The sequence below is a fragment of the Phytophthora cinnamomi genome (genome assembly GCF_018691715.1).
Source record: "Phytophthora cinnamomi strain GKB4 chromosome Unknown Contig49, whole genome shotgun sequence".
In the NCBI taxonomy this organism is placed as follows: Eukaryota; Oomycota; class Peronosporomycetes; order Peronosporales; family Peronosporaceae; genus Phytophthora; species Phytophthora cinnamomi.
Genome location: NW_027150982.1, coordinates 343,333 through 359,739, shown reverse-complemented (window position 1 = coordinate 359,739; position 16,407 = coordinate 343,333). Strand labels below are relative to the sequence as shown.

Sequence of the window (16,407 nt, the reverse complement as noted above, 5' to 3'; positions counted from 1 at the left end):
AGTGAGAGAGTTCGAGAGTGGGGCAGACGAGTGCGCGCTTGGGCTCAGATTGGGAAGTGAGCTCTGTCCGCCGCTTCGAGCGCCGTGACTCGATTAGAGCGCGGTGTATTTCCAGAAGTTGCAGTCGATGGTGGGAGTTTGGTGCGGAATATGGGGGTTGGATGACCCGGTTTTGGTTGTTGAACGTACCATCGAACGACCGATCCCGGCTCTGCTCGCCTTCAACACACATGCATTGTGGCTAGGGGGACGGGCTGCTGCAACACGCGGTCAGCGCACGACGGGCGAACGACCGGCGCTGCCAAGGTGTCGTCATGGCCGCTGGCCGGATGGATGCATTTCGATTGCAGTCGCTGTGCGGTGCGGTGCGTCCCTGAAATTTGAGTTTGCGCTGCGTGGGACATCGCGCGGGGCCAAGGCCTGGCAATTCGCGTGCCCTGCCCGAGCGCCACGAGATTTTTTTGCGGCTGCAGAGCCCGTTTCTGCCTCGGCGCCGAGCGCGCTTCAACGTCGAACATTCCCGAAGGCAAGGCGAGTGCTGCGACTGCTTGTTGCAGTCGTCGTAACTGTTCGACTTCGCTCGCCACGCGGCACGCGTTTGCCAAGACTGCATGTGCAGTATTTTGATGCATTCCGATTACCTATTATAGCGCGACTTCGAGCAAGGGGATGGCGAACTTCCAGCAACGCACAACCCAGCGAACGGAATTGTAATACATGTTCACTGCAGCCCAAGCGGATGTCCTTGACTGGAGGCCGCTGGACTGACGACCACAGGGCCCGACTCAAGGTCTCACTCAAGTCCCAGCGCAGCGGAGGTCGCGCGTCGTGTGGCGCACACCACATTCTACACTTGCTCCCACTATGGCGGCTCTGCCGAGCCAACCACAGGCACGTCGACAGATATCTTGTGTGCCATTGTAACAAGCGCTCGACTCGCCATGGCCGACCCGAACCCGAACGCGAAGCTCAACTCCCTGTTCGGCAAGAAGAAGAAGAAGAAATCCACGACCGTCAACGCCAACGTCATCGTCAAGACCAGCGCGCAGAATGCCGAGCGCGCCGCTGCCGCCGCCGCGGCCGCCGCGGCGCCCCCCAAACCGGCGCCTAAGGCCGCTGCGCCCGCCGCCACGGCGTCCGGCAAGGTGCTGTCGGACCTGGCGCTGAAAAAGGACGAGCAGGAGCAGGAGAAGACGGCCTTCCAGTGGGCCAAGCAGCCCAAGAAGTACAAGAACCCGGACGAGAAGGTGCAGTTCACAGATGGCTCGTGCCTTGGGAGAGATATCCCACCGAAAGCTCTAACGTTGCTTCCTTGTTGCAGGAAGCGGTGGCCACGACGTGGGCCGAGCAGGAGGAGCGCAACCGCGTGAACCGCCGCATCCAGTTGGGCAACGAGCGCGCCTTCCCGTCGCTGGGAGCAGATGCGGCCAAGGCCCAGCTGCAGAACATGAAGGCGCCCAGCACCAAGGCGGTGGCGACCAAGAACGCCTGGGCCTCGCTGCACGACGACGAGGACGAGGACTAGGCCTGGTGAATTACTTGTCCCTGTATCGAGAGATTAAATTCGCACTCCTCGCTCGGAAGAGCAGGAAACCAGACAAATTTTAAGGACTAGGTTGTCTGGTCGAGGACGAGAAATTGCAAGAAAGTGGAGGGTGCTCTGCCTGGCCGGAATTTACTGGGGAAACGCTGCTGCTCATGTGCGCACGCAACCGAAGCGCGGCGTGGCAAACGGAGCTAGGGCACGAGAATTGTAATAGAACGGAGCATCAGGGACGGACTACCATAGCAATCATCATTCAGCAAACACGAATCGACCGGGCGACTTCTGCTGCCTTGCTTTCGTCGAAGTGCCAATCTAGCCTCGCTCTGGAGCGTCCATGGTCTCGAAAGCGCAGCCCAGGTACGAGCTGTAGCCGTTTGGCTTGGCGTTCGGTACAGCGCTGCCATTGTTCCAGATGAGGTCGAAGCCGCCAATGTGCAGCTCGTTACCTTCGCGACGACGCTCCAGGTCTACAATATCGAGTGTGTGCTGCACGAGGTTGGCCTTGAGTGAGTAGTCAGCGTCCGTGTCGCCTGTCAACGATGGCGAGGCGTTCACTTCAATGAGCCACGGCTTGAGTGCACTGTCAATTAGGACGTCGTAGCCGTAGAGCTCGAAGCAGTGTCGGTCCTGAATGATCGTGGGCTGCACAGCCAGCAGCGAGCGCGTAATGAGCGACTGGATGGAGTGGAACAATCGATCGACGGCTTCTTGGCCGTGTTTGCTTATCAAAAACATTTTGAGGCTGTGCAGCGGCCACTTGCAGCCAAGACGCTCGTCGTAGTCGTCCGCGCCCTTCTGCACTGATGCATTAGTTAAATGCATGAAGAGATTGCCCATGTCACCTTTGCTCTGCGAGTATCGTGTGTGCGAGAAGCGTGCGAACCCTGCTCGGTAGATCCAAAACGTCAACGGCGAGAAGCTTGTCACCAGCACATACAGTCGTAAGTCGAATTTCTTGCCGCCAAGCAGGTAGGGGGACTCGACATACTTTTGCACGATGTAGGTATCTGCGGTCTTGGCTTGCATGGCGCCGTCACCCTTCCACGAGGCATCCCGTTTCCACTCGCTGATGTCGCTGAGCTTTTCAAACAGGAAAATGCCGCGACCCTGAGCTTTGCCCACAGGCTTCATGATCCATCTGCCTCCTGGAGTGCGCTTGAACTCCTCCAGAAACATACCGTACTCGTGCGGCAGCACAAACGTTGCCGCCCAGAAGTCGTAGAGCTCTGCCTCGCGTCGAGACTCGGCACCTCCGCTTCAACACCAGTTAGCGAACATGGCTACATTTGTGAGACATGGCTGCAACCAGAGTCTCACCTGCGCTCGAGCTGCCTCTTGATGCGCTTGAGGTTCTTGACCAGCAAGTCCTTGCGCGTGAGCTCGTAGTGGTTCTGGAAGTGGTTGATCCGCTGCAACCAACAGAACGCAAAGCAGTGAGTCCCAGCCGCCTCTGCCTGACGCAAGGTCTTCTGACACCTGGTGATCTTGAAGCGGCGTGAACGCGTCCAGGTTCTCGCGGATCCAGCCCACGTCGGCCCAGTGCAGATCCCAGTCCAGATCACTGTCCGTCTCGATCCAGCCGCCCTGCCGCTGCATCACGTCCAGCACCGTGTTGTGCAGCGACGTCCGGAAGCGCACCACGCGCCTGCACACCATCACCCAGCGTCAATCTTCGAACACACGTACCACTGCGAACAACTCCTACTGCACAGCAATACCACACACATAGATACAATAAATACTGAAGTAATCCACCTTCGCTCCCTGCTGTCCGGCCTCGCCCCGGGCTGCAGCGACGACGGCTTGCGCTCCATGGTCACAACCGTTGAAGATACTGTGCGTGTGTGTACCGAAATGATCGCCACCACTGCGTGGTCCACACCGCGCCTACTCCGCCGCGTGGAAGCTACACGCAGTTTTCAATCAAGCTGGCGGGAGGGACCACGCGTCATGGCGGCGCAGCACAAGTACTCGGTGCTGCTGCCCACGTACAATGAGCGCGAGAACCTGCCGCTGATGGTGTGGCTGCTGGACAAGACGTTCACCGACAAGTGCGTGGCCTGGCGCAACGCAGCGAAACCGTGGTTCATTCATTCAGTCGGTGACTTGCTCTTGTCGTTGGCAGCAAGCTCCAGTACGAGGTCGTGGTCGTGGAGGACAACAGCCCGGACGGCACGCTGCAGGTGGCGCGCGAGCTGCAGCAGATCTACGGCAAGGACAAGATCGTGATCCTGCCGCGCGAGGGCAAGCTCGGCCTCGGGTCCGCCTACCGCGACGGCCTCAAGCACGCCACGGGCGACTTCGTGTTCCTCATGGACGCGGACCTGTCGCACCACGTGCGTCTTGCTTGCTTTGGTTGTGTTGGTGGAGGTGATGGTGAGGTTTCTGACTGCTTTTCCTGCTTTTTTGATCCGCACGGATGCAGCCCAAGTTCATCCCGGAGTTTATCAAGTACGTCAGGTTAATGCAGTTCAGTATGGTGATGGGAAGTGGAGGCTTACGTTGTGCCCACGTGTCGACGTCAACAGGAAGCAGGCGGAGGAGAATTGCGATATCGTCACGGGCACGCGCTACGTCTCCGGCGGCGGCGTACGTCGATGTGATTCTCAGCTGTGTCTACAGCGCGAGGGTGTGTGCTGAATGAGTTTTTGGGGATATATGTGCAGGTGTACGGCTGGGATTTGCGCCGCAAGCTCACGAGCCGGGTGGCCAACTACCTGGCCACGGTGCTGCTGAACCCGTCCGTGACGGACCTGACGGGCAGCTTCCGCCTGTACAAGCGCGACGTCATCGAAGACATTATGAGCGCGATCCAGGGCCTGGGCTACGTGTTCCAGATGGAGATCCTCGTGCGCGCGCGCCAACGCCAGTACTCTATCGCCGAGGTGCCGATCACGTTCGTGGACCGCATCTACGGCGAGTCGAAGCTCGGTGCTGGTGAGATCGTCGCGTACCTCAAGGGACTGCTTAACCTTTTCTTTACCACGTAGGAGAGCAAGCCGACGCGACGCGGGGTGGAAGCTGCTGCGAGTAGATCAAGATGTGTAGGTTGCGGTCAGCAACGCGTAGTTGCCGTGGTGCACTTTTGCATGTTGTTGTCACTCTTGTTTTATCGGATACTTTGCCTGTTTTACTCGTCGGTCTGGGTCCGAAGCTGGCTTGGCTGGTGGCTGTCTCGCTCGCTGGTGTTTAGGCCAGCTGCTTGAAAGCGCACACGGCAAACCGCTCGGCCCGACTCGTTGCAAGGTGGTGCTTTGCTAGCTCTGGTTGGTTGTGCTATTGTTTCGCTTTGTCGTACATTCAGTCACACACTCACGCGACTTCCTCGTCATTCGTCCGCCTGCTTCTCCTTCTGCGAGCCGCGCAGCCTGGTCTGGTCCGGCGACACGTCCAGCGCCATCACGGGGCTGTCTTCTTCGAATTGTATCTCCTCGGGCGGACGGGCGAAGGTCCTAGCGATCTTACCCCTGTGTTCCGCAGCCGCGTCGTGCCGCGCGGCAATCGAGTCCGGGTCGTTGTCCCCGCCGATGCCCAGCAGGCTGTTCATGGCGTTCGTCACATTGTTGGACGCGTCCGAGCCGTCCCCGAAGAGCATGACGAAGAGCACGAAGCCCAGCACCAGCACCAGCGGCACGGAGCACATGACCACGCCGACCTTGAGGGGCGACGTGGTGGCCCGCTCCGACATGGGCGTGCACGTGCGGCGCCTGCTCCTCCTGAGGCCGGCGCGCCGCCTCTCCAGCTCCTGCATCCAGTAGTTGTGCTCGTTGCTGTTCTCCTGCGGGTTGGGCTCCTCCTGTCCGTGCGAGCGCGCGAGCGGCTTGAGCAGCGGCGTGCGCTCCGGCAGCTTCTTCATGGGCGCCTGGCGCGCGCTGTAGCCGCTGATCTTGCTCATACTGTACATGTCCGGGGCGAACTTGGGCTTGGCCGAGGCCTGCGTGGGCTTGGGGCGCTGCAGCGGGTCGCCGCCGTTGCGATCGCCCTGCAGCAGCAGCTTGAGCGCCGTCTGCGTGCGCTCCGAGAGCTGCAGCGACGCGCGCGTGCGCGCGAAGGCCGTGTCCGGCCGCTCGAAGTACTCCTCCACGCGGCGCTGGTCCGGCAGCGGCGACGTGAACTGCGACACGGGCTGGTGCTCCGGGATGCTCTGCGGGATGTGGAAGCTGCCGTTGCTGGCCGAGCGGCTGAACGAGCCGTAGGACGCGCCCAGCGGCCTGCTGGGCGGCCGCTGCGTCTTCAGGTCCAGCGCCGCCGACCAGAACATGCTGCACGCGGTCTAGCTGCGGCAGGAGTTGTTGGGTCTGTGCTGCGTTACAGCGCGCGCGGATGGCGAAGTGAGAGGGCGGGCGGGCTGGCCCGTAGGCGTGGGCTGATGTTCGCTTGGCCCTGGCGCTTTGAAGTTGTGGCGGATCTTTCGCGACACCGGGCGGACTCGGGGCTGAGTCGGGAGCGCAGCTGGCGGCGCCTCTATGACGGAGCGAGTGGCGCTCACGGAAAGCTTCCTGGCTGATTCCTGGCAACTCGAGTAATGAGCTCGAAGCGGTTTAGGCTCGGGGGATAGACACGGCGGCCGCCCATAGTGAGCGCAAGTCGGAAAATCGAAAGTTAAAGCAGGTCTAAAGATAGCCGCAGGATACGGTTGCCACCATCGAACTGCATAACAGCTGGGGATCTGCCATATCCAGCACCTGATAACGGGCACATTTTCCCCAGAGGCGCATATATGCTGGCACTTTGCTTTGCATGGACTTGTTTCTGCGTGGTTTCTTCGAAACGCACTCGCCAATATGGTGGTCGGCTTTCACTGGCCCAGTCATGGGATAGTTTTCGCAACTGCATCAACATTTTCTCGACTGACCCTTGAGCTGATGCATTTGCGGTCACTTGCGATAAAGCTCCTCCAGTCAGCAGTGTCGGCGATCCCCGAGAGATAGATACTGCTTACAGATGCGACGCAACTTCGTGGCCGAAGCACCAAAAGGATAGTATAAGTCTTAGTGTACCTATGTAGCTGCTAGCCCAAACGCGCGGGTGGTCGACTAGCGCGTACTTCACAGGTGGTTATATCGAGACTTGGTAAGCGAGACCTCAACCGACAGCTCTGCTGAAGCGGGCGCACACTGGTTAAATCGGTCGAGACTTCTCCGTGTGTTTGGGTGAGACGGGTGCTGCGCGCGGCTCAGAGTCGACAACATGGTTTGGTAGTACTAGTCAAAATATCATAGGTATCAGTAATATTATCACTGATAATTATATTGGTATTGAGGTGTTACTAAAGTTTTCGATTTACATCTTAGTACTCTATATCTTGAAAGTGCGCCGATACTTGCTTCCGCTAGACGTGTGAGTGGTAGCAAGCACACCACATCAACTCGCGGAGGCGAAAACGAGAGCAAATGCTGGTAGTACTACTACGGTTGCGATATTTAGTAGTAGTACTAAGTCGACCGATAATCGCCAGTACTATTAATATCGAACCGAGATATGGGTATTGATGGAGGTGCGCGTTTTGTCGCTGATATGAAACTCTCATGCGCTAGGAGAGGCTCGATCTTTGCTGAGCCGTTTCTTACGTGGCGCTTCAACTAGGTCGGTCCCGCCTGTGTGGACGGGGATCGACTGGCTGTGGGCCAGCAAGTCACTCCAAGCCGTAGCGCTTTTGGCTCTGCCGTCAACAGTGTTCACACTCTGCTGTGAGCACAGTGCCGGTCGGTGTTCACGACGGCAAATTTTCAGCAATGGCCCCCTGACCTGATGCGCCGGCTGCTAACACTTCTCGATAATGCGGCCGCATCAACCTCGACTCAGATCAGCCCGTCCCGCTAACGTACCGCTGACACCGATTCGTTGTCAACGAAGGCAGCGGCTTGGCAGGAAGTGCGAAAAAATCGATTGCAAAGGCACGCCCGACAATTCCAGCTTAGCATGCGAGAAGGACGACGGCCTGCACGCCACCCCGCGGGGTATTCCAGCCCTCTGCGGAATTGGAACCCAGCCGATACCGCCGGCATGTACCTTGAGCTCTTTTCTGATGCTAGATGGTGCTTGGGCTTTCGGGTGCTCGACCTAGTTGACACAAGGGAGCCGCAGTAAACAGGCGTAGGTTCTTTGCCGCACCCGACTTCAACCTAGACTGACGTGGCCGATCATTGGTGACCCCGTCAGGCCACCCGCCCCCCTCGAGGCTCGTCCAGCGAGTGCTCGCCCTCACCGGCTGAGCACGGCCTTAAATTGCCAACACCGCGATCGCGGAGGCGCCAATGCGTTGCCAACCCGCTTTTCAATCGTGCGGCGCGGAGCATCGTCAATGATGTGCCCGCGCTCGGTGAAACTGTGGCGGCATTCCTCGGTTGTGACTTGTACTGCGTCACAGGCGTCTCCATCCCCATGACGCGCTTTGATGAGCGGTACCGTATCGGGATCACGCACGGTCAGCACGTGGACGTTGGTCTCCAAAGCAACTGTTGCTGGTTCCTCAACTGCATTGATTGTTCCTCAACTGGGGTTGATTGGAAATCAACGCTGTGAGTCACCAGGTTCGTGTATGCAGGTTTCACCGCTATTTGAGGTCTAACTGACAGACTGAACTACTGTAGCCACCAACAACCAACGAACTGCTCAGTAGCGTCAGTGAATCAAACTGGTGTCTTGTGATTAATATCGGACAATCCATATAAGCTACCTTACTCGTCGTCCGAATCGTCCTCCGAGTCGTCATCGTCGTCATCGTCATCGTCATCTTCATCCTCAGATTCCTGCAGCCAGTCAATAAACTCCTGCACGTCCTTCTTGGACGCAGCAGCAATCGCGTCTGAGGCCTCCTCCTCGTCCGCATTCGCCTGCTTGGCCTCATGCCACTCCAAAATCACGTCTTCACTGACCCACTCAAGGTCGTACACAGTCTGCAGCAAAAAGCGGAACAGCGGCAGCCAGATTACCCGGCGCTCCTCCGGTTCAGCACAGTAGCCCTCCAGCGCATCTACCACAGCAAGCTGGTCCTCCTGCTCCACAAGACAGCGCTGAATCACGGAGCTCCACTTCTGGAATTTAGTACGCACGTTGCCCAGAATCGTCATGGCCGATTGTCCGTTGCCCGTCGGGATCAAGTCCAGCAGACCCGGCACGATGGCGCCGATCACCTCCGCGAACGATCGGTTCTGCGCAAACTTGAAACTCTTGATCTCCATGAACAGATCATCCACATTGTGTCCGGCGGCGTCGCCGGTGCACACGTTTTCGCGAATAATCTGCTGGAACGGCACCTCCACCGCCGTCGCGTTGGCCTCAGCCAGGAGGTCGTCCTCGTCCTCATCTTCCTCCTCGGACGAGCTCAGCGTGTCCCATTCCTCCCAGCGGTGCATCTTCTTGGACACCACGTCGCGCGCTCCGATAAGCGTGCTCTTGAGTTTGTCCATGCGACGCGCCTGCATCTTGGCCTCGGCCTGCTCCTCATCCTCCTCCTCGTCGCTGTCCGAATCCACTTCAATGTCGTCCTCGTCCAGCGTCCAGATGCGTCCGACGCCGCCGACGCCCACGTCCTTCGGGTTCCACTCGCCGTTGGCCGCAGCAGGCGCCGCCTTCTCTGCCTCCTCGTCTTCATCCGAGGAGAACCCGTCGTCCTCCGCCTGCGCCAGGCTCTTCGTCACCTTGGTGTACGGCGGCAGCTTGAACCCCTCGCCAATTACCACGCCAAAGGACAGCACGCAACCTTCACCGACCACGGCGCCGCGCTTGACCACCACATTGTCACACAGAATGGCATTGGTGACCACGGCGCCGTCCTCCACGACGACATTGGACCACAAGAAGCTGCCGTCGATCGTCACGTCCTCGCCAATGACGCAGTCCTTGCCGATGGCGCTCTTGCGCACGCGGGCGTGGTCCGCGACGGTCGTCCCGGCGCCCAAGATGCACTCGCGCTGGACGTCGCACGTCCTGGCGAGCGTCACGTTGGCGTCCTTGTACCTCATGCCCCTCAAGTACTCGTAGTGGGTCACGTCCCCAGCGCCGAGATAGTTGGCGTCGGGCACCATGGGGAACACCCAGCGCTGCAGAATGGCCTGGGACACGCCCGCGTACGTCCGTGGGTCCATGACTCTGGCGGCGAACTCGTCCGTGACGATCTTGGCGAAGAACTTCTTGCCCAGCTCGTAGTTCTGCACCTCGTTGTGCAGAAAGTCCCGGCGCAGCTCCTGGTAGTCGAAGTCCTCGGCGAACTTGAGCAGCACCTCGGACGAGCACACGTCGATGTAGCAGTCCAGCAGGTCGCTGCGCAGCGCCAGCTGCGCGTGGTCCTCGAGGAACAGCGTGGCCAGCCGCGTGCTGCGCTGCTGCGGCTCGTCCTCGTACAGCACGAGCTGCGACGTGGCGGCGTCCACCCCCACCACGAGCTCGTCGGCCAGGGGGCGCACCTGGGACGCGCCCGAGCTCGGACGCAGCTCCTTGAAGACGCTGGTCATGATGCAGTTCGGGTCCGCCTTCTTGCGCTGCTTGTGCTCGGCCACGGCGGCCTGCAGGTCCACGTTGGCCACCACGTCGCCGCTCATGAGCACGAACGGGTTGCTCTGCACGAGCTGCCGCCGGTCGAGCTCGCGCAGCGCGTCGCCCGCCGTGACGCAGCTCGGGCTGCTCACGCAGGTCACGACGAGGCGGCGCGCCACCTGCGACTCCTGGCTGATGAAGCGCTCCACGCGCTCGGCGTGGCCCGTGCAGAAGAGCAGCACCTCCTGCACGCCCGAGGCGGCCAGGAACTCGAGCGAGTACTCGAGCATGGGCACGTTGGCCAGCGGCAGCAGCACCTTGGGCAGCTCCAGCGTGATGGGGCGGAACGTCTCCGTGAACGAGTCGGCGAACAGCACCGCCTGCAGCGGCACCTCGCGGCGCGTGTCGTCGCTGGCGGTCGGGGCAGCGCGGCGCGGCATCTTGGCGGCGGCAGTGGATGAGTGGGTACGATGGAGTGAGAGCAATAAGTGCAATAATTGAGCGGGTATAATAAGTGGAAGAGAGGGATTTTTGGTCGTTTTCGTTATGCAATTATTGGGATTTTGATGATGGAGAGGATGGAATGAAATGACAATTAATTAAGGCAACTTAACCAACTTCAACTTTGACGGAGGAGGACAAGTTTAGCTTGTGCTGGCTACGAGTACTGCGCTGTGTTGGTGTTTGGGCTTTTTAGTTGGGAGGGGATGCCGCTGCGGGGCTCGGCGTCGTGCTCGGCGTTCGACGTGTCGACGCGCAAGGTGCCGTCGCTGGCGCTGGTGCCGCGCGGGTACCTGAAGCCCGCGGCCCGAGACAAGAAGAAGGCGGGCTGTCTTCAGCCTGGCGAGGGGGTCGATAAACACCGGAGGCAGCAAGAGCGCAATGAGCGCGGGAGCTTTCGTGTAGAAGTCGACGTCACAGAGAGGAAACAGTCGCTGCACTCGCTGTCGCCGCCGCGGCCTGCGCGACGTCAGACGCTCAGCGATACCCTTGAAGAGGAAGCGGAAGAGCAGGAAGCTCAGAGCGATAACCCGCTGCAGATTAAAGAGGAGGAGGAAGGAGAGCAGGATGAAAACGTTGTTGTCGACGACGACGGACGAGCCGAGCTGAGGCTTGGCGAGCGGTTCCTGAATATGATGGCGCTCATGGCTCGACTGTCGACGCAGTCGTTGGGGGAGAACCCTCCTTCTCCAAGTCGCCTCGCACGAACAAACACCGAGCGATCCATGAGCCTCATCCGCTCCAGCACTGAGAGAACTCTGATTTCTGTTGCTCCTGGTGCTGCATCGCCATCACCACCACCGTCACCGCCGCAGATACAACTGTCATCTCCGGTGAAATCGCCTCCGAAGTCTCCAAAGCGCACGGTGCTCGAGGTGAGCAAGCGACTGCCTCGCGCTCTGCAAGGCCCGCTCACGTTCGACATCTGCATGCTGCTGCCGACGCCGATGGACGAACGAAAGAGCCCATTGCGGTCTCCGATCCGACGGAAGCGACTGCGGAAGCGCGTGAGGCGGCGGAAATTGAGACGCCGGGCGAGACGAACATGGCAGGCTTCACATGCGTCGTGGCCTCCGCATGCCTCTGCAGACTACATTGTTGATCACTCTCGCCAGGACATCGCAGGGATCAATGCTGCTCGCTTGGTCGAGCGCCTTGGCGAACGCAAAGTAAACACTCAGACGCTTCCTCGAGTAATTTCCATGCCGCTCCCACCACTTCGTCATAACATCCGAAGCGAACAAAACATCAAGTCGCCGACTGAAGTGAACGACTCGGTTCCCAGTGATAATGATGAGCAAGAAAGTGATGGCCACGACAGCGAGGGCGAACTCGACGACGACGAGGAAGGGGACGACGTCGAAGACGACACGCAAGACGAAGACGCTGAGGTGAGCAAGCACTGGCCTGGTTTCATTGAGATACTGCGTACGCTGTTCGCTATAGATGTCCACTAACTCTATGTGGCACTTTCAACGCTTGCTCTGATCAGACTCCACCGCCTAGTAGCGACTCCACCGAGACCACCATCTCATTACCACAAGACGAACTTGATGTCGACCAGCCAGCATTGCAGCTCAAGAAGCGACCGCTGTACCACCAGCCAGCCTGGATCTCGCCGGAGTTGCACACATGGCTGGTCGAGTCGGGGCTCTTCGCAACCAAGCTGCGCCACGAGTTGGTGTCCTCAGAAATCTGATCAGCGCAAGTCCAGGCCACGCCGTTTGTCGCCACGCTCGCACTAAATATTAACACTACGGCGTGGCCGTGTTTTCTTCGTCCGCTTCTATCCACGGAGTCGTATTCCCCTTTCATCATCAAAGGAATAGTTTTATGTCTTGCCAGACTTGTATGTGCCCGCCGGCGGTTTGTAGCAGTCGGGCAGCATCTTGCGCTGCATTTCGTTGAAAGCAAACTTGTCTGCCTTGGTGTTCATAAAGACGTTGCGTCGGCGCACGCCGTAAAGCCGCATATTGGCGCAGAGTGCAGCGCCCTGAGACGCTTGCAGCTCTGCACACAGCAGACGTGCCTGCTCCAGAGTCACGGACATTGCCGTGCGGTCCTTGCCACTCTTGCAGCACGTAACACGAGCTCCGCCAAGTGCTCGGCAGAAGTCCGACGAGTCCATCAGGAGAGCCACGTTCTTCTTGTACTGACTCGTGGAAGAGCAGATGTGGTGTTCAATCTGCAGCAAAAGATCATCTAGAGCTTGGAGGTCGTGTCGATCAATTGCCATGGCCGCTTCATCAGCATCCTCTCCGGAGATAGACGCCGTTGTGCTGTTGGCCCGCATCCGACGGCTTTCCCGCACGCGGTTCTCCGTTTCCTCCAAACGTAGTCGCCGGTAAAGTGCGTAAACTCGCTTTAGCTCCACCAGGTTGTCTCGGTTGACACGCTCCTGAAGCTTCACGGCACTGGACTTGTACGCATGAACGAGACTCTGTTTCTCATTTACACCTTGAGTGAACAACACGCAACGGATGTGGACAACACCATCACCCGAGACAAGAGACTGCGGCAGCACTGACATGTGGTCGTCGTCAACGCCCATGGTCAACAGCAAGCAGTCGTTGTCGTTCGAGTTGGAGCCCGCGGGCGTGTACTTCTTGAGGGAGAAGAAAGTGGCAGTGGTAGCGTGCCGACGGAACTGGATAAATACGTTGCGTAACCAGCGTGCTCCGGCAGCAAAATCCTCTAGCATACCGTACTCCTTGCCTTGCGTACTCAGCAGCGACTCGAAGTTCATGAGAAATCCAAACGTTGGAGCACGATCTAACTGCGCTTGGTGCAAAGCACTACCGCTGAGCGCCAGGTCCAGCGTTGCTAGTAAGCACGCAGTCGTAGCCGACAAAATCTGGCTGCCGATGACAGTCAAACGATCTTGCAGCTCTAACCGCAACTTGAATGCAGCCAAGGAATCGTCAGCAGGCGATGTCGATTGGGTAGAAGGCGCGTTGCTGTTGCAACTCCGTGATGATGACAAGGGTGACGTCGGACTCTGCATATCACCATCGTAGCTGCTTTCCAACAATACTTCGTCCTCTGCTGCGCCAGTTGGGACCACCGTCACGATGGGAGCCGAGGCGGGATATCCACCATTCGCGAAACCCTTAGTATGTGCTGCCGGACAACCCATTGTCATCGTATGCCACACAAAAGGCCGAGAGGCCAGAGGCGCACTTGCTCCACTGCGGCTCGGCTTGTTCTGTGTCGGCGGTTTGTACGAGCAGAGGAATTGATCCTGCATGTTGGTTGGCAAAAACTGCCACAGATTCAAGTTTTTGTATGTGCTGCGCTTGAACGGTGCCACTGGATCCCCACCATCTCCACCTGCCGCTGACGCTGCGCTAGCGACAGAAGAGCTCGAGGCTCCTAACGATTCCCGCTCACTTGGGACTGCTGTCATGCCCGCTCGCTTCGCAGCCAAGAAAAACTTACCGTCCTTTTGCTCATCCAGCAAGCGCTTCTCCTGCTGGATTAGGAACTGGCGTTGCTTCAGATACTCTTCCTGTTTCTTTCGCAGGAACTCCAGCTCTGCATTCATACGTTCGACAGCGCGCGGGTCAGGACCCTTAGTATGCATCCGCTTCTGCAACCAACGCGATCGCTCCAGTGCCTGTTCTTCCAGGAAATCCAGATACGCTACAGGCAACGCGAATGTGCTGCGAGGTACCCGAAGAATTTCGTCTACTGCTACGAACCGCAGATTGCCGTTCGGCGACTCATTCAAACCGCCCAACCCTGTGCCAGTTAGGAATGTGTCGTTCTCCATAAACGTCCGCACGTCGCTGCCGCGAGTGCCACCAGGGAAATCCATCCGCGAACCATTAGCCATCTTAGCAGTTTCGCGTCCAGGGGCCAGCATCGTCGGAATCAGGTACTTGGCGTTGGCCATGTCCACTCCAGTCGTCGGGAGCACGCTCTGAGGAGGCACCGACCGGAAGGCCTGCACCACCAGCTGCACACTCTCGCTGTCCGACGTAAGGCTCGACGATGATCCGCTTCCAAGAGGCAGGGGCCCACCGGGCTCACCAGGGTTCGGCTTCTTGAGCTGCGGCAACGGGTTGTTCGCGATAAGCGACTCTCTCGACGAAGTGCTGCGTTCCGTGACTGCAACAGCGCACGGCGTCGAGTTCAGCAACTGGTCGTCCAGCAGACACCGCCCCACCCCAATCGTCCCTTGCACACTGCCCGGACTCTGCGTAAGCTGCGTCTTGCAGAGCGTGAGTCTCAGCTGGTCGTACCGCTCCAGCTCCGCCGTCATGACCACCGAGAACGGCACCGGCGCCTGCTCCCCGGACGCACCCGACGCCGCTCCGCACGCGGTCACCAACGTCGTGAGCTTGACCGCATCCGTCGCGCCCAAGTCCACGAACGTGTTGCTGCTGCGGATAAAGCCGCTCACGGCCACGAAGCAGCCAGTTCGGTCCTTCTCCTTGTCCGCCGCTGCCAGGTGCTCCACCGACTTGGCTAGCTTGCTGCGTCTGCCCATGAGCACCGAGATGGACAGGTCGTACATCCGCCGAGCGCCTCCGCTGACACTTTCGGGGGCTCCTGACCTGGTGGACCCACTTGCACTGCTGGCCGTGAGACGGTGCGCGTTCATCCGGCGCGCGCGCATTTCCAAAACAGGGTCCTCCGCCACCACGCCGCTGTTCTCTGTCACGTCGTCCCAGTGTTGCGAGTTGCCGCTTGCCTCTAAGTGGGCGGCAACATTTGCCCCCGACTCGGTGTTGCGGCAAGTGTTAACCGCGGTACCTCTGCCTAAAAGCGAGGAGCGGCGGTTAGGGCCGTCCATGGAGAAACTGGACATGGAGGTGTTAACCGAGTACTTGGAGGCGCGGATGGCGTCCGCTAGCTCCTGGCACGCCTCGATCCAGCGCTTCTGGTTCTCGCGGCTCTCGGCCTCGAGCAGCAGCGTCTGCGCGTCTGTGCGGATCTGGAAGCGGAAGGGCGCGTGGCCCCCGCCGCTGCGGTCCAGCACGATGGTGTCCTCGGTGATGGGGATGTCCCCCAGCAGCTCCAGCTTGTCCTCGGACGTGAAGTAGCACAGGCTGGGGCAGTCGCTGCGCAGGATGAAGAAGCGCGTCTTCCAGTTGCGCCGCCAGCTGCCCTGCTTGGTGAGCGTGCCGGCGCGCAGCACGTCGTCCGCCGTGAAGGTGGACGGCGCGGCGGGCCGTACCGGCGCGCGCGTCTTCATGCCCGCCGCGGCCTTGCCAGCCTTGCCGCGGTGGCGCAGCGCACTTAACACCTTGGAGCGCTCCTTGGTCTCGAACACCTCGTTGTGGAACTTGCCAAACGTGCTGCATAACGGTGTTGCCCGCGCGGTGGTTCCTCTCTAAAGTGGAAAAAATTGTAGAAAGAAGAAGAAAAACTGGTTAGCACCACTTAAAAACCCGTCGGCAAACGGCTAGGTTAGGCTAGTGTTAACGAGGGTACTTTACCATGTTGCCGTCCGACAGGTCGATGCTGCCGATGGAGGAGGTGGTGTTGTGCAGGTTGGCGAGGAAGTCGTCGTCGTCCACGGCCATGGTCTTGTGCGCCGGGTCCATCTCCACCGAGTGCGAGATGGAGCGCGCGAAGGGCGGCGGGCCGTCGGCCAGGAAGGTGCGCAGGCTCAGCGGGTACGAGTCGTAGATGGTGGAGCCCTGGGCCGCGAGTCTCGCTCTCCCCGCGGCGGCAGCAGGAGGCGCCGCCATCCTCTCGTCGTTGTCTCTCGCTCTTCGAGGCGGCGACCGACACGACACGGCACGGGTTAGAGAGTGCTATAGCTCAAAGGCCCAGTGCCAGAAGGAAGGACGACGGGGAGAGGGAACAACACTCAATGCGGGTCAGCGTGGCGCAGGCGCCCCGTCTGTGTCCGATCCCACAGAATATTTGTA

The 16,407-nt window shown here is 59.4% G+C and overlaps 7 protein-coding genes across 8 annotated transcripts; 3 read left to right on the top strand and 4 right to left on the bottom strand.

Moving 5' to 3' along the window:
* Positions 1–941: 941 nt before the first annotated feature.
* Positions 942–1,525, top strand: IUM83_08138 (uncharacterized protein; the record flags this gene model as incomplete). The annotated part of the gene is made up of 2 exons (XM_067932492.1): positions 942–1,247; positions 1,322–1,525. The coding sequence occupies 2 exons, from the start codon at positions 942–944 to the stop codon at positions 1,523–1,525; spliced, it is 510 nt and encodes a 169-aa protein (XP_067790037.1).
* A 333-nt stretch (positions 1,526–1,858) lies between these two features.
* IUM83_08137 (Tubulin-tyrosine ligase family) lies at positions 1,859–3,360 on the bottom strand (the record flags this gene model as incomplete). 2 transcript variants are annotated; one of them, XM_067932490.1, is made up of 5 exons in its annotated part: positions 1,859–2,465; positions 2,535–2,801; positions 2,864–2,955; positions 3,023–3,191; positions 3,272–3,360. In XM_067932490.1, 5 exons carry the CDS (start codon positions 3,358–3,360, stop codon positions 1,859–1,861), a joined length of 1,224 nt encoding a protein of 407 aa, XP_067790045.1. The 2 variants fall into 2 exon arrangements, with proteins under 2 accessions (XP_067790045.1, XP_067790044.1); XM_067932491.1 differs by having other exon boundaries at positions 3,302–3,360.
* Positions 3,361–3,496: 136 nt separating this feature from the next.
* On the top strand, positions 3,497–4,536 carry IUM83_08136 (Dolichol-phosphate mannosyltransferase; the record flags this gene model as incomplete). The annotated part of the gene is made up of 5 exons (XM_067932489.1): positions 3,497–3,597; positions 3,672–3,882; positions 3,972–3,997; positions 4,075–4,135; positions 4,213–4,536. The coding sequence occupies 5 exons, from the start codon at positions 3,497–3,499 to the stop codon at positions 4,534–4,536; spliced, it is 723 nt and encodes a 240-aa protein (XP_067790043.1).
* A 338-nt stretch (positions 4,537–4,874) lies between these two features.
* On the bottom strand, positions 4,875–5,807 carry IUM83_08135 (GntR family transcriptional regulator; the record flags this gene model as incomplete). The annotated part of the gene is made up of 1 exon (XM_067932488.1): positions 4,875–5,807. One exon carries the CDS (start codon positions 5,805–5,807, stop codon positions 4,875–4,877), a length of 933 nt encoding a protein of 310 aa, XP_067790047.1.
* A 2,419-nt stretch (positions 5,808–8,226) lies between these two features.
* On the bottom strand, positions 8,227–10,464 carry IUM83_08134 (translation initiation factor eIF-2B subunit epsilon; the record flags this gene model as incomplete). Its single annotated transcript, XM_067932487.1, has 1 exon — positions 8,227–10,464. One exon carries the CDS (start codon positions 10,462–10,464, stop codon positions 8,227–8,229), a length of 2,238 nt encoding a protein of 745 aa, XP_067790046.1.
* A 267-nt stretch (positions 10,465–10,731) lies between these two features.
* Positions 10,732–12,224, top strand: IUM83_08133 (RasGEF domain-containing serine/threonine-protein kinase X; the record flags this gene model as incomplete). Its single annotated transcript, XM_067932486.1, has 2 exons — positions 10,732–11,916; positions 12,018–12,224. 2 exons carry the CDS (start codon positions 10,732–10,734, stop codon positions 12,222–12,224), a joined length of 1,392 nt encoding a protein of 463 aa, XP_067790040.1.
* A 132-nt stretch (positions 12,225–12,356) lies between these two features.
* Positions 12,357–16,224, bottom strand: IUM83_08132 (putative type II inositol-3,4-bisphosphate 4-phosphatase; the record flags this gene model as incomplete). Its single annotated transcript, XM_067932485.1, has 2 exons — positions 12,357–15,863; positions 15,970–16,224. The coding sequence occupies 2 exons, from the start codon at positions 16,222–16,224 to the stop codon at positions 12,357–12,359; spliced, it is 3,762 nt and encodes a 1,253-aa protein (XP_067790039.1).
* Positions 16,225–16,407: the final 183 nt, after the last annotated feature.